The 17,441-nt window shown below is 32.2% G+C and overlaps 2 protein-coding genes across 2 annotated transcripts in view; one reads left to right on the forward strand and one right to left on the reverse strand.

Moving 5' to 3' along the window:
* Positions 1 to 2,670: 2,670 nt before the first annotated feature.
* LOC113403516 (mannose-1-phosphate guanyltransferase alpha-A) lies at positions 2,671 to 11,634 on the reverse strand. The gene is made up of 9 exons (XM_026644101.2): positions 11,481 to 11,634; positions 10,677 to 10,875; positions 10,037 to 10,205; positions 9,403 to 9,614; positions 8,705 to 8,801; positions 6,564 to 6,722; positions 5,438 to 5,558; positions 4,146 to 4,289; positions 2,671 to 3,095 (listed from the first exon to the last, which is right to left on the reverse strand). Exons 1-9 carry the CDS (start codon positions 11,518 to 11,520, stop codon positions 2,995 to 2,997), a joined length of 1,242 nt encoding a protein of 413 aa, XP_026499886.1. The 5' UTR covers positions 11,521 to 11,634; the 3' UTR covers positions 2,671 to 2,994.
* Positions 11,635 to 14,576: 2,942 nt separating this feature from the next.
* Positions 14,577 to 17,441, forward strand: part of LOC113403515 (facilitated trehalose transporter Tret1-like) — a 29,378-nt gene continuing 26,513 nt past the window's right edge. Inside the window, exon 1 of the mRNA XM_026644099.2 lies at positions 14,577 to 14,735. Coding sequence (XP_026499884.1) covers positions 14,663 to 14,735 — 73 coding nt within the window. The 5' untranslated portion in view covers positions 14,577 to 14,662. The remainder of the gene's footprint in view (positions 14,736 to 17,441) is intronic.

Raw genomic sequence — 17,441 nt, forward strand, 5'->3', positions numbered from 1 at the left:
CAACGTGACCTTTGTTCTTAATTTAATTACCACGTTTTCTCGATTACATTTCCTTCGCGTTTGATTTAATTGTTTACGGTCTAGTGGAAAGTAATATCTTCCATCTACCTAAACCTTTTAAATCAACCTGTTTGAATATAAAATAAAAGCCCGTAAAAAAGGCACTCCTTGCAAAAGGTTGGAGATTATTTCACTACATTAAACGGGATTATACATAGCGCATAAATTTTATCAGGAACATGTAAGTTTTTCCACGATGTTCTCGTTAACTTAAGAGCTTACGATATCTTCAATAAGAGGGTGAAGACACAGGTTCTCTGTTTGTTACTCTTACTAAATTTGGCTTCAAAATAAATGTCAAACGAAATAACTAAACCATATTATAATAAAATCAATTACAAACATCAAAATAAATTAAAAATGTATTATTTACATACTGATACGAACTTATCAATAAGTGAAAAAATATAATTATGAATTCCTTTTTAATAAAAATACACAAAATCTGTACAACCCAAGCAAGTAATGATATCAATTTGAAAAAATAACGCAGTATTCTATACTATTTATACTGATATTATAAACGCGAAAGCAACTTTGTCTGTCTGTCTGTCTGTTACGCTTTTGCGACTTAAACGCTGAACTGAATTTGATGTGGTATGGACCTAGCTTAAACTTCAGACATACTGACCCCAAAGAGAGCCCAAAAAGCAATTTTTAATATCTAAAACTGGTGAACTGATAAATAAGGGAGACTTTTTTAATAATGCTTAACTGAAAAAACTTCGAAAACAATATATTTACATAAAACTTATACTTGACTGTATCTTCTAGAGGTTTTATTAAATAATATTAATATGTAAGTATATATTTTCGTCGACGTGAATTTGTCGACGTGTGCGTAAATTTCTTTTGTAATAAATAAAACGATGAAGTATTTTTTTAATATTTATTACGTACAAAATATACAAATTACATTTTTACTGTGATAATTAAATTAATATTAATTTAACTGTACATAATATTTCAACTTTTAAGTAAATAACAAGTAGTCACTGCGTAAACAAAACTAGGTCGATTTAAACTTACCTCTAATGCCAATACGAAGTGGTATTTTTAAATGGGTACAGGAAAACCGAAGTGCTACAGTTAGTTTTGATAAAATAGCGATTTTAAAAAATTTGCAAATAGGCTAGGCTGTTAATTGAATGGCTTATTAAGCTGTCTGCGACATATATACAAAACCAAAAACCAAGAAGTTTCATAAGGAACATCACCACCACTCCATTTTATCAGGTAGATGTTATCCATAGATTCTCTGGCAAAGATCTTAGATCTGGAGGATCCTGCTTGAGCAAGGAGTGGTGATAGATTATTTAATTTACCAACCAGGTATAGGAATACCAATGGCTACGTATGTCACGGACAGAAATGCACATGCGTTCTCGTGGGCAGCGGTTATATCGTCAACGAAAGCGTCGAATCTTGCAGAATGTCTTTATATCGCGTACTTTGACGCTACCAGGCGCGTTTTCCTTACTGCTTATCTGTACTAATATTATAAATGGGAAGTAACTCTCTGTCTGGCTGTTGGTTGGTCTTTGAAGGCCAAACCACTGCAGTGAATTCCATCAAATTTTATATGAATCAAGCTTGAATTCCAAGGAAGGACATAGGCTACTTTTTATTCTTAAGACGTGACGACCAACCCTTAAACAGCGATCAAAGCTACGGGCGACTAGTAATTCATTTTGCACACATCACACATCTAGCAGCAAACTTGGATCTATTAAGTCCAAAAAAGCTTGATTTATAAAGACAAGGTTTTAACATAGCTTGCTTATATTGGCACAAACTAATAATACCCACTCGGATTATGGTTTCTGCACCGGTTAGCCTCTGCTCTATGGTACATATTCCTTTCAAAATGACACACAACTGATTTTTATAATCATTTCACAGGTATCTATAGGAATGTTTAATATTTCAAATAAGCCGCCCCTAATAATAACAATTGCTTTGGTTTATACAATCGGTACATTAAAAATAATGATTTTTTTACATACATGATATGTTTTCAAACATTAGAGAAAATAGTAGTCTCATTATGTTCTAATACAGCCAATCTTTCAGGGTGATTTATGTAAGTTATAGATTTAAATCTGTTTAGAGCGGAAATAATTCAAGTATGTATCTATGGATGACGAAACCAGAAACTAAAAGTTCTTAAGCTTAGATGATTCTCATTTAATTTATTGCACGAACGAATTATCAATAAGTAGCTTAACGAATTATAAGTAGCAGTAGATTGTATAGTAGTCTATTTACCTATATATATAATATACTATATTACTATAATAAGCAATGAAGTAGACTCGTCCCACTCGGCGAGCAGCGCTCAGAGGAGACGAACGTTTTCGTATGACGTTGATTACCCTCAGTTAATTAAAATAAATGTTAGGCTAACCTTGATATATTTTTCTAATGATATATATTTCCAAGATATTTCATATACGTCGGCTATTCTATCTACCTATCCGGTTACGGACTATCGGGTTTATGGCCGCTGAGAAGTTACTTGCCCGTTGCTTTACCAAGATCTCGGGACTAGACCAGTGACCATAAGAGAATGTATCACGCGATAAAAATTAGCGTTTTTCTTTAGTATTCCATTTATCATTCTTCCTTTACAATTGATCCTTAGTACTACCAGCTGGTCTAAATCAACAAATTAAATTCCTGTTCACGATGAGATACAAGATTTACAACAAAAAAAAGTCTAATCAAGCAGATTATTTTAGTTTCCATAAATATCAGCCGCAAAACAAAACAATTTCCGATATACCTTGCCTAGTTTCAGATTTGAACGACGACGACCACTTGAAAAAAAAAATTGCTTAGATATATTCGGGTCACAATTATATATCCATAACATCATTATTTATTAAAAATTTCTGTACAAACTAGTCCATCTGGGCTGATTTTAATATTATACTATAAGATAATCTCGTGTTTAAAACTTCTCGTTAAATGTTTATGCGGTAACACGATAGAGTTCAGGAGAATCGTCTCAGCTGGAACCACCACACCGGCACCTGGAAAAAAAGGTCAATAAATACAGGAACTTAAAACATAATAATGCTTCCGTATAGTCTATGTATTTCAACGACAAATTTTGAACATCTACAAAACTTTAAAGCGGATATAAGTGGCTACATGGAATTGTGTTGTATTATAAATAAAGTCATATTAAATTTTTTTGTAGCGGACAATATATCTGAGCTATTAGAAAATCGCGGTGCATACGCAAATCTATGATTTGTTTAACTTTATTCCTTCTTCGATTGGAGTAGACTATAGATTATCTGTAAAGATAATCTCTTTTCGTTGAAAATATGTAGGTAGACTTGGGGAATGAGCCACCATACTGTAAGGCACCACCACAAATAGATTTTGGCACTGTGAGAAATATTAACCAATCCTCACATAGCCAAACCAACCTTGGTAACTCAAACTCAAATTCCTTTATTCAATATAGAAGCATTACACTTACTTATTGATAGTCAAATTAAACACTACCACCGGTTCGGAAAAGGAAACACCCTGACCTGAGAAGAACCGGCGAAAGAAACTCAGAAACTAACTAACTAACCAAGATGTTAAGTCCTTTGTGTGTGTTGCACTGTCGCAAGCTCCACTTATTGGCCAGTCCGCCTACATATTTGACATAAATACATAAAAAATGGTAATACCAATGTTATGTATATATATTTAGAAAGTATATACACGTCTCTAGCGTCTGGTGACAGAGTTTAGTACGTACATTTTTTTTTATGGCATTGGTTGGCGGACGAGCATATGGGCCACCTGTTGGTAAGTGTTCACCACCGCCCATAGACAAAGGCGCTGTAAGAAATATTAACCATTCCTTACATCACCTATGCGCCACCAACCTTGGTAACTAAGATGTTATGTCCCTTGTGCCTGTGATTATACTGGCTCACTCACCCTTCTAACTGGAACACAACAATACATAATACTGTTATTTGGCGGTAGAATATCTGATGAGTGGGTGGTACCTACCCAGACGGGCTTGCACAAAGCCCTACCACCGAGTAGGTACAACATAGTCAAATTGTACTCACCTAATATACTTATAGACGGGTTAAGTCTGCCCTCATTGTTGAAGAGCGGAGTGTTGTCCATCTTAGCGAAGGGCTTGTTGGGGTCCGGGTCAGAGGGTGTCCCTTCCACACGAGACCACTCGCCTACTGACGCTTCTTGACCGACTGCAGGGAAAAACACAAATACGGAAATTATACAATCCGAAGGAAAATCTAACGTTTATTCTTATTATTTTATTTATTATATATTCCATTTGCATCAAGAATAAAGATAAACAAAGCACAGAATTACACGCATTACAAAGAGTATTTAATTAATGTATTTATATTTATCTGTAATACAAAACTATTCCATTAAATATTATAAGTATTTTAATTTTACTTCCTTAGTTCTGATAACTTTTTAAAATGCAATTTTTTCACGAATCCATATTGAATACCATAGACTGTTGAAGACTTGACCATAGATGTCATGTCAATTCAAGGTCAAAGTTGTTTGTTTATGCTATGAATATATTTACCTGGTGACGCCCGGCAGATTTTATCACAAAAACATCGATATTATTAGAGGCGCCGTCACTTCGGTATGGCAACACGTCATCACACCGTACTACATGTTTCATATAGCGGGGCGACGCTTGACATTCAGTCGGTCTGACCGCATTGAATATGAAACCGGCATATATGGGATTCCATTTTTGAGCCGAGATGGCCCAGTGGTTAGAACGCGTGCATCTTAACCGATGATTTCGGGTTCAAACCCAGGCAGGCACCACTGGATTTTCACGTGCTTAATTTGTGTTTATAAATCATCTCGTGCTCGGCGGTGAAGGAAAACGTCGTGAGGAAACCTGCATGTGTCTAATTTCAACGAAATTCTGCCACATGTGTATTCCACCAACCCGCATTGGAGCAGCGTGGTGGGATATGCTCCAAACCTTCTCCTCAAAAGGAGAGGAGGCTTTAGCCCAGCAGTGGGAAATTTATAGGCTGTTTATGTTATATAGAAGCATTCAGCTATCGTGCTGCTTTTTTATGACATATACATATAATATATTAGAACTTCATTCAATATTATAATGCTAGTTTCGTTGCGACGATTTCATTCACTGAGGCTGTTAATGTAATATATGGGATTCCTGCCCATCAAAACCACTGCGAAGCTCGTCCCCGTCACGAATCTCGCGATCGTGTCAATATAACGCATCCGCGATCCCTCCCGTACAGCGCTCCGCTCGCGAGCCTGCGGCGCTCTCCTCAGAGGAGATTTAGACACAGACAATTTTAGCTACTTATTACTAATAACAACTTACCAACGGAATACATGATCAGGGTGTGTTCGTGTATTGTCGCGTTGTTCAATATTATAGATTCCTTGATTCTGACGCCCGCTTTCACGGTCACTCCTGCGCCGATGGACACGTTCGGACCGATCTAGAATAAAACATAAACGACCTAACTACAGTGATATTGACAAAAACAAAATATACTTTATTCAAGTAGCCTTTTAAATGCTCTTTTGAATCGATCAATTCATTTACGTTTATGTGTAGCTACCACCGGTTCAGAATGTAGAGTCTACCGAGAAGAACTGGCAAGAAACTCAATAGTTAATCTTGTCCAACATTTGAAATACAAAGTTATGTCAGTTAAACAAAATTATATTGAATATATCCTGTCTGAAATGTTAGCATGACGCTTTTTTATCATCTACATAATCTTGTATCGAATAATATGATTAATTTATTAATGTTCTCTTAACCAACGATTTGACTTTGTTAAAGACTAACTCCAAGCTAAACTATAGTACTAATTTATTCGGCATGAATTGTACTTTTAGTGCTAAGTAATCACAATCGTGTTACGTTTAATGTACGAGTATGTTTATGTCACATATTTAACATGGGATGCGACTTTTACGTATGTAGGACATTGTGCAAGCCCGCCTGAGTAGTACCCATCCCTTATTCTACCGTTAAACAGCAATAATATTGTGCTCCAGTTTGAAGGTTTAAATAGCAAGTGTACAAGCAAAACGAATATAACATCTTAGTTCCCAAGGTTGGTAGCGCATTGCGATTCAAGAGCGCCATTGCCTACGAACTGCGGTGAACAATTACCATCAGAATGACAATTTGCCAGCCGTTACAAATAAAAAAAATGACGCAGGCTATCCTCTGAACATTATATTCAATTAAAATATATAATATATCTAATTATTAGATGAAAAATCATTCAATAGTGTGTAAATAAGAATTTCAGACTGCAATATTCGTAATTTTAAGAGTGCAAATATTCGTAGTCAATTTTTAATATTGAACTTATTTTTATATACTTAATGTACTTGCCCTCATTTAATATGGATTTAAATATAAAAATATCTAAAATAGACAATATAAAATCGTTCGATTACTAAGCATAAATACAAATTGTACATACCACAGCAGTACTGTCAACCACAGCGGTGGGATGAACAAACACATCGGGTAGGATGTTGCAAGGCGCATGGCTGAGCCGATCTCGATGCAATTCCAGGTAATGACGGTTCGCGTATATCGCTGAACCGGCCGTTTTCACTTGTGACCACCAATTTGTTACCTATATTATAATTTTACATTAAGAAACAGTAACATTTTAGGCATGGGATCAAAGATTTCCTAAAATACATTTTATCGGCGTGAGTAAATATCTTGCAAACTGAGAAAGCATTTCGAATAAGACACCGTATTTAAATAGTCACAAAAGTCAAAAATACTCATTAATCACAACACTAAATGAGGGTAAATATCGTCCCAGAATGTAGCTGGATACTAATTCGCGTGAGAGTTGAGTCTTCACAATAGTCTTATTGGTGAGACGTCGCAAGTTGAAACACTGAGAAGTTCCGAAGCAGTAAGTGTGCCGGTCAAAATTTGAAGAAAAATATTGTTGGTTTTTTACAGATGGTGTGGACCAATCCATCGCTCATTGAATTTAATTAATTTATATGGAAAACAAGCGACCCGCACCGGCTTCGCTCGGGTGCAATGCTGATACTAAATATACTACAGAATGTCTTACGACGTTCACAGTTTTTCAGTCATTAGACAATACAAACCGCTAAGTCCCTGCGTTTTAAATCTGTAATATCTTCGAAAATATTCATTTAAATTGCATACTGTAAAAGGCCATATTGATCTATATTAAATTCTCAATATATTTAAGGTACTTAATTGGATAAGGACTAATGCTGTATGGCTTAAAATCAATTCGAAAATAAACATTGCATAATTTCCCGTAAAATTAAAGGATAAAAAATGGTTATTGTGGGTTATCCCTAACACTTTTTTGAAGACCTTTTTAAGGTGTACAATACTGTAGTACATTATTTTGATCTATCTCGTAGGGTTCAGCCAGCGCTTGCAATGTAAGCGCTAAAAATTTGTTTATTTATGGCATCACTTGAGAAACCTCTAAAATTAGTGTTTCTCTACTATATTGTGCATGTACTATACATATAAACCTATCTCTTGAATCAAACTATCTATTAAAAAAAACCGTATCAAAATCCGTCGTGTAATTTTAAAGATCTAAGCATACATAGGGACAGACAACGGTAAGCGACTTTGTTTTATACTATGTAATGAGTATATCACTCACGTTATAATCGAAATATAAATTGTAACAAAAGATGATATAATCATCTTAAAATGTAGTCTAAGTTTCAAACATATTTTTCACATATTTGAATACTTGTAAAACTATTGCTACATTTTATTTGGGTCAAGTTCTAAGTAGCAGCCCTGAGTCTTAAACTTGGCAGTTTCGACTGCTGTGCCTCGTAAAACCGTAAGTCCTGCGCCTGAATTATTTCCGTTTCATGTAATTGCCGTCCCATCGGAATGTGAGATTGAGAAAGACTCACTCTAGTGTACTGTCATATGTCACATTGACAGTTGTCAACATCGGTTTGAAATCTCATCAGCACAGATTAAAAAATACTTTAATTCTATCAACACTTCCTTTGCTATCTATTGTAACCACATATATACTTATATATAATAGATATAACTTGAGTAAAATAATAGACTGAGTTTTTGAAAATCGAACAAGGAAATCATAATGCTGAGGAGACTGAACCAATCAAATGAATTAAACTTAGTTCTTTATTTAATTTAAAAACTTAGTTCAGTTCTATCTTAAATTTTTACATTACATTAACAGCCTGTAAATTTCCCACTGCTGGGCTAAGGCCTCCTCTCCCTTTGAGAAGGTTTTGGAGCACATTCCACCACGTTACCCCAATGCGGTTTGGTGGAATACACATGTGGCAGAATTTCGTTGAAATTAGACACATGCAGATTTCCTCACGATGTTTTCCTTCACGCACAGCACGAGATGTATTATACAAATTAAGAACATGAAAATTCTGTGGTGCTTGCCTGGGTCTGAACCCGCAATCATTTGTACATCTTGCACGCGTTTTAACCACTGCGCCATCTTAACTTTATTCCATAAGTATCCCACAAGTATATAATAACAAGTACTGGAACTACTGATACTTCTGTTGGATGTTCTAATTAAATAAATAAATAAAATACCTGTATTGCATATAATTTGTTAGTTCCTGCGAGCAATGCCAGAACATCTTGTTCCCAGGACATGTAGCCAGGGTGGGCACTTCCTTGACCGTTACCACTAAAACAAATAAACTTCAGATATTAAATGCTCGGATACTGTAAAGTAAGAATTATAAAATAAAAATGTACTTTATTCAAGTAGGTTTTTAAAAGCACATTTGAAATTTCAATTCAACAAGGTCAATGTGAAGCTAGAACTGGTTTGGAATGTTGATTCTACTGAGAAGAATGTGTAAGAAACAATCAAAATATATTTGTGAAATTATATAATTATATTGATAAAATATTCTCCTCCTTACGATCCTTACAATAATTTGCAAGCCATTCAGTAGATAGGACTTTATGTAATGAGGCTTAGGCAAAGATTCCCTCCTCCTTCCATATCCTATTATATCCCATATTATTCTGTTCTCCTGCCTAAAACTCCACCATTTCATTTACGATATTCTCCGTCTCACCTACAGTTCCTAATCCTATGAATGTTGTGTATTTGTGTTGTTTTAGGTTGGTTGGTCTGACTACTAATATGGCTTCAAAAAATTCAATCAAGCCCGTAACCTAGATCATACCAATAAATCTTTTTCGTGTCTTTTCCATCGCACATGAAATAATGTCCAATTTGGCACAACTGAAAAACATAAAAATTAAGGTATCCATACTTGTAAAAACCATCCTGTTTCCTTTGAAATGCATCAGCCATTGTGTGAAACACTTGTAACGAACACACGTAAACTCCACAGTTGATCAGTGTAGATATATAGCTGCTCGGCTTCTCCACGTAATGTGTCACGGCCTTTGTGTTAGGCTCACGAACCATACAGCCATAGTGAACTGATTGTTGACGAGTCGCTTCTGTTCCCATTATTGTGACCTTGAAATATTAAAACAATTATTAACTTAAATTTAATATCCAGTAGAATTAAATACACAATGAATACTAGATAAGTTGGTTTATAAAAATTGTAGTAAATTGCAAACTATCGAAAGTTGTCACTGGATTATAATATAATCTCTTTATATTAACAGTGCTATCCAGTGACATAATATTGGACATATATAAAGGACAAACTCATCAATGCCAAAGTTGGCAGAGCAATGGCAATGCCATCTATTTTTATATTCGGATATCCTTCATGTTTTCTGTCAAATAATGCTTAACAGTAATTTCAACATATGTAGACATACTCCTTGATATTAATTGTTTGTATATTAAGAATCAAAAGTCACATTTCAGGGACATTGTCAATTATAGAAACTAAATTGGGTCTTATAAAGTAAAATATAAATTCTTACTATAGCAGTTGATTTTTCTTCATGAAATGCCCATAATTCCTTAAGCGGGAAGTCAGCGCAAACATCGCCATTGAGAAGAAAGAATGCTGTAGGATTTCCTGCTCTAATTTGGTCCCGGAAGTGGTAGAGTCCTCCTCCAGTGCCAAGTGGAGTGAATTCTTGAAGATATCTGAAATTTAATATAATTTAAATTTTAAAACAGTTTACATATTTACATACATACACATTTTATGTCCCTTGTGCCTGTAATTACACTAGCTCACTCACTCTTCAATCTGGAACACAACAATACTGAGTACTGTTAGCATTTAGCAGTAGAATATCTAATGAGTGGGTGGTACTTATCCAGATGGGCTTGCGCAAAGCCCTACCACCAAGTAAAATTTAAGTGGATATAAGGATTTAGGTGGAACAGTGTTATATTATAAATAAATATTAATCACAAAACTAGAGACCATTACAGCTGTGCTATTAGCAAATCCATGGAATATATTTTACAAACAATATATTTATGAATTGTATTGCTTTTCAAGCTTAAAACCTTTTTAAGTGGCCTTTAGGTCCGTAAAAGGCATTAGCATAGCAATGTACTATATACAAGCTCAAACTTTACTATATTGAAAAATATTGTCATATATACCTTATTATAACGTGATATTCCTTCTGCATTTCACTAACAAACGGAGTCATAGTCACTGTGGTGTACGAACCAATTATGAGGATCTCTTTACAATCTGTCAGCTTTGCACATGCTGCTATGTGATGTTGTATCAACGGTAGACCAGCTATCGGGAACAGTGGTTTTGGTGTATCAAGAGAGAGGGGACGAAATCTTGTTCCTGAAACAAATAAATTCATATTAAATACCCTTTCATTAAAAACGGCTGGCTAGTATAATAAGTCATAAGACCAGCCCTTGTACTGTTGTTTGTTTCTAAGTAAAATTAAAAAATTAATATATAGTCAAGTTGTGGTTAAATAATTTTTAATCCATAAGTTACAATTGGTATACGAAGTTTATATGATTTAATATATTTTGTATTCCTAACATTTTACTTTATAGACTTGCAACTTGTGAATCAAAGCCATAAATATAAATGTAACATCAATGGCCTAAACAATATCTTAGCCAAGTTTCATGCTACTTTATAATGATAATTATTAGTATATATGAACTTATATACAAACATTTACATTTTTACACATAATACCTAGTACAACAGATAATTCTAAAATACAAAATAATACTAATACGTGAAATTCTTAAAAATTAATTCTGATTGCTGATTTAAATGTAAAGCCAGGTTTATTTAAGGGTATCACGATGATTTATAGAGTAGTCATCATAAGAATTACATGATAGTACCAATAACAAACAATACAAGGAATTCTTATCGCACCGATAAAAGCCGGTGACGTACAACATCATAAAAGTGTACTGTACCTTTTTGTGGACCACCGATAAGTATCACAGCTTTTAACATTTTGAAGCCTACTTTTAACTATATTTATAAATAGTAAAACAAGATATTTACAACTTTTTCGAACTTATTTTTTTAACTTGTTTACACAAGACCTTTCCTCTCAATGAATGTCAGGCGTCAGCAAACAACTACAGATACATAATACAATACAGATAACAAAAACAGATTATACTTATTCAGTACACGTCAGATACGTCACGGCGATACTTGACAGTGACAATGGGACAAATAATGCAATTAATTTTCCGACTAAAATCCTTGCAAGTTAAATAAACTATAGCCTATTCCAGTCGAACTAGGAATTAAGTTATCTTTATTCCCGTACGTACTGAGTCATTCGTAGGCTTGCACTTACAACTAGTTGCAAGTGCAAAAAAATTGACAGCCTTTCTTTTAATCCTTAGGATCTGCTTAGTCCTTAAACTTTGCTTACATAATGAAGAATGCCTTATACTGACGTTAGCCTTTCATTGAAACAGCACCAGTATATTCCGGCATTAGACATATACAAGAGGAGCCTTATAACCAGCAGTGGGTGAATTCTGGCTGCAGATGGTAATGTTGATGTACACTCCAATCGACTACTACCTATTTCATATCATTATGGCACGGCTATTATGCACTAGCATTAAGAAAGACAGTGATTATTTTTTATTATTATAAAGAATGCTAGCGACCCACCTCAGCTTCGCACGGGTATTGCACCCGCGCGTTGATACTAAATATACTACAGTATGTCTTTATATACAACGTTCACAGTTTTTTCAGTCATTAGACAATACAAACCGCTATATCCCTGCGTTAAATTTAAATCTTTAATATCTTCGAAAATATTAAAAAATCGTATCAAAATCCTTTGCGTAATTTTAAAAATCTAAGCATACACAGGGACTGACAAAAAGCTTATTTTCTTTCTTTTTTTCTATGTAATGATAGTACTCTTCATACCCGTGTCCCAGTCTATTTTAGGTTGGCGCAGAATCTTATTTCCTTCCATTCTCCTCTATTATTCATCATCTGAGCGTACACATCCATCTATCTTGTATCCCTACTCTATAAGTGTCATCCATCCATCCATACAGAATATAGTATGGTCCAATAATGATAACCATTTCTTTTGACCCTAATTTCAATCTTCTTCTATAAAAACAAAAAAGGAATGTTGGTTCTCTATCCGGTCCTACACCATTCATTCAATTGTGAAGAAAATTTCTTGAGTTGTTCTGCATATGCTCGAAAACGTTCGTGATCAAATAATCGAGACTTTTTTGTATGTTTGTCCTTCAATATTATAAAAGTTCTATCTAGACCTTTGTTACACCCATCCGGAGCCGTCTTGGGTAGTTTTACAAATTTTTACTTAAAAATAAATTATAAACATAATTTATACTTATCAAACACAAATAACTTAAGATATTCTATTTATTTGACATAACCTTATAAGCCATAAATAAAGTAAGTACCTACCTGATATTAAGGTTTTCTTATTTAAATATAACCTTCAAAGTTATTTGAAAAAATACGTAATATTACGCAATGCATGATAAATTTATAACGTAATCTATGATTTATAAAATCGTAATAATTTAATAACTTTAATAAAAGAACTATGCACATTCTCGAAAAGTGATATTTTTATCTAATTGTGATGCAAGAAAGTGAAAAATATATTCAATTTAAATGTATGGTAATAATAAAATAATACCTTACTAACACAATAAAAATTAAGTAAGTAGGTATGTTACGATTTTTTTTATTCTTCAAATTTATTTAACATTTCCTTCCTTCCAATTTATTTCAACAAGATAAACAAAAAACAAAACGTATTTAATTACCAATTATCTACCGAAACATTAACAATATTTTTTTCTCATAAAATTATCTCGACATTTTTCGAATCGATTTAATTACATATGCAAGAATTCGATTATAAATTGGAAAATACACAGCAATCCGGTTGATCACAACTAATGTTTATCAACACATGCATTTGACCTGCTATTATACGTTCGCTACATGTGTGCAGCGTCTTGTTTGTTTATTATTTTAATATTCAAACATGAATACGATATTTCCGCTACCTTGAAAATTAAGATTATTTAAAACATTTATTATTTTATTTAAGATCTTTTTCTAATAATAAAAAATTAGACTATAAACAAAAATAAAATAAATATTAATCGCATAAATATATTTGTAACATTTGATCTTTGTAAATCGTGCAATTCTTGATTAACGTAAAACATGCTATTTTCTTACTAAAAACTAGTTAAAGGGAATAAACCGTAAAAGAAACATGTATATATATTAAGTCCAGTCCATGACACATATACAAAATATCTTTTCGTAGCAAAATGCAACGTCCAAACATTTAGATTGGTTGTACGCAATTTTTTGGGTAGTTTCCTTGAATCATTGGTTTCTGCGGGCTAAAAAAAATATGCATTTGATAAATAATAATTGTTGAAGTGCCTTGTAAAATTGTCATATTCGATATGTGAATGAATAAAATAATAAAAGCATATTGAAAATTAATAATAGTTATTGTCAAAGTGGTCATTTGTCTACGTATAAAGGTGTCGACACTAACATAAATCACTTAGAATTAAATAATTTCTCAAGTGATTTTCTATTTATCAAATTAAGTATTTGGTATCTACGTTATTTTCAAGCTGCTTTATCATCTACAGTTGTCTTCATGAATTCATGTATTTAACCCTGCCTAAGCATACGACAGTTTTAGGTAATTCCTTAAAAAAAATGTTATTTTTGGTTATTGCTATCAAAGTTTCTGATGAACTTGCTATATTTAAGCGAATTATATATATAAAGTAAATTATAGTAATTATTTTATTATAATATGGCAAAAGCATACATCATAAGCAACAGTGCAAAAAAAAACTTTTTGGAAAAATTGCAATAAAGAAAATAAAAATACTTTATTATCACCGAGCAAGTTAGTTAAGTTAATTATTTAAATTAATATTGTCGGAATGAGGAACGCAATACAAATGAGCGAATGTTTTTTACCATCTTCCATTCATCTACCGTCGCAAGTCAGTATGAAGGAAGACGCAGCAGTGATTGGGTGAATGTTGTTAAACTTGTGACGAACTAAAAAAAAAAAAAGTTAAAATTCAAAATGAATTTTCTAATTTCAAAATTCATGTGGCAGAATGGGACCCGAATAAATCAATATCTATTCGCAATTATCAGTGAGTTCTATAAATACTTATATATAATTTTTAAACTAGTGTTATATTATTTCTAGGCATTTTTAATTCAACTATTTTTAAAATATTTCATAATGAAAAAAGTTCGCTTAAGTTGTTGCGGCTTCAGATTCGATTTGCAATAAAATAATCTTTTGACGGTATAAAGCTGAAACGATCTAAAATGTCATTTTAACGGTGAATCAGGGTAAAATAAAATATTTGAAAATTAATTGGAATCATTTGAACATTGGAATAATTTAAGATATTATTTTAAACTTTAAATAATATCAAATCGTGTCGTATAGTTTAAATAATTATTTTATAAAAAATAGTTTCTATTATAAATTGTATTAATTATGATCTGTGACAACTTATAATTAGTACAGTAGTAATTGATAACATTTTATAAAAAAAAAATCGTTGATATTTTTCCAGACCTTTATCTTAAATGTAAGTTTATTCTTCATTTCCGAACTTTTTTTACCAGTCATTGGAAATATTATATACGTTAAAGTATTTTTTTTTTTTCTTTAAAATTATGCATAAAATAAAAGACAGAGTGTGTTTTTTAATTTATTAAAACTATTTAGTAATGAATTGTTTAATAATGTATATTCAGTCATAAATACTTCGAGTTACATTTTTACTGTTATGGAGATGAATGTAACTTTAAATGTTCGCTAAGTGAATGAATGAATGAATGTTTATTAACAGAAATAATTCAACAATAACAAATCATTATATTAATTGTTGCCATTTACATAAATATGAATTACTTCTACGTGTTGACTTGTAATTTAAACTTAACAAGAACATGAAAATCACGCTTTTCACGTCAATAGCGTGCGAAACTGCGAAACGAATAATATATTAAACCTTCTCCTAAACGTGAGGTATCTTCTGCTATAAGTTTTATGTATATTGGTCAAGTAACTTTTCAGGTAATTTTATTACAAAAAAAATCAATCATGTATAAAAAAAGATATTTCATGTTATTTTGAATATGGAATTCTTGGAGACAGATAGCTTCCATTTTTAATTTTTTCGTTGAACTGGTAGACATAATCATGCGTTCATTTTAGATAAAAGAATGCATAATATTAACGATGTCTTTATAATAACTAACAATGACTATCTATTAGATCTATTCATCAATCAAACGGTGATAGATTAATATCATAATATTAAGTATTCTTTACTTAACTATAGTTTTTATTTATATTATTGTAGTGGAATTTATAATTTATATATATATATATATATATATATATATATATATATATATATATATATATATATATATATATATATATATGTAAATAGAAAAAGAAAAAAAATTAATTTATTCAAAATAAGAATTAGAACAAATTTTTTAACGTCTAGAAATTGGAACATGTTTAATAATAGTATGCATAATTTATAGATTTCTAAGGTAAATAACAGATTATTTTTCGTTTTTGTATTTCATTTGCGATTTATTCAAGATTTTTTACAATATTTAACAAAATTTCGTAGAAAACAAAATAATGACACTGCGTTACTAAAAACTGTATTGCATCCGTCAAGCTCGAAACCATTAATCTTTATTTCTGAGTAATTATACTTCAAAGCAAGTGAGTACATAAATGTATTATTTTATTATTAGACTATTGTAATATAATAAAGATTATTAAATATATATAAAAAACATCTTTGCATTTTTTAAATGTTCTAGTAACTTAAATAAAGATATCTAAACAAATATTTTGATGGAAACACTATCAATCCAAGCGATACAAGCGTCTGTACTGCACCTAATAAATTACTAATGTTACTAATACATGCACACGGCCCCCCTTCTTTTTTATTTAAGTATCCTATTTTAAAAAGAAAATTCATATCAATTTATAACCAGACATTCCTTGAACACAAAAAGCAAATAAAAAATAATAATGATAACATTTAATAGAAGATCATTCCTCGAGCGAGTGAAGCAAATTAAAAGTTGGTTTTACCGGAACAAACACTTTAATCAACATACATTAAGGTTTAATTGTATAATGTTAAAGTTAAGTTTATACTGCAGCTCGTGTCTCAGCTGAGAAAAGGATATAGGATAAGCTTAGTGATGTAGCACGCTCCTTTAGTATTCATGCTCTCCAGACAAAATTAAAATAAACTAAATGATACCTACAAATACCTTAAATACTACATATCCCTACATCAGGAATAAATGCCGCGGAATCCTATGCCTAAACTATTGTCGGTCGTGTCGAATTTTCATGTCGGATTATAAGACCGAGGGACCAGAGATGTCTTTGCGCAAACGTTTGTGCAAACATACATATGTCCTCCTAAGATTGGCCGGCGATACTGAAATCGGTCAGGAGGTCATAAGAAAGAAGAAGATTGAGAATAAAAGATATTTTAAACGTTGTCTATATTCATAAGTGATTAAAGACTCATTCCAATCACCTGGCATTACGAACCCTAAATTTAAACGCGTTATTGAACTCGTGGTAAAAAGTACAATCATTTAAAAATCGCATTGCAGCTTACAAAAATAATATATCAAGGATATATTTTATTAAGCATATTTGCATTTGACGTCGCTTTCAGATCCTAGTAGATCCTACCTATCCTTTCGCTGGACTCAACGAAACTGTCATAATCCCCCATAACCACCCATAGTCTGCCTTTCAAAAATTTACCTTATTCACAAAGAAA

This window comes from Vanessa tameamea, chromosome 25 (genome assembly GCF_037043105.1).
Source record: "Vanessa tameamea isolate UH-Manoa-2023 chromosome 25, ilVanTame1 primary haplotype, whole genome shotgun sequence".
Classification (NCBI taxonomy): Eukaryota; Metazoa; Arthropoda; class Insecta; order Lepidoptera; family Nymphalidae; genus Vanessa; species Vanessa tameamea.

Coding starts and splice junctions, on each gene's coding strand:
- LOC113403516 (XM_026644101.2), bottom strand. CDS start 11,520: ATGTTAAAAGCTGTGATACTTATCGGTGGTCCACAAAAAG. Junction 5,559..6,563: donor TGGTTGACAGTACTGCTGTG/GTATGTACAATT, acceptor GTTTTATTCTAG/ATCGGTCCGAACGTGTCCAT. Junction 3,096..4,145: donor CCCGTCTATAAGTATATTAG/GTGAGTACAATT, acceptor CTTTTTTTCCAG/GTGCCGGTGTGGTGGTTCCA.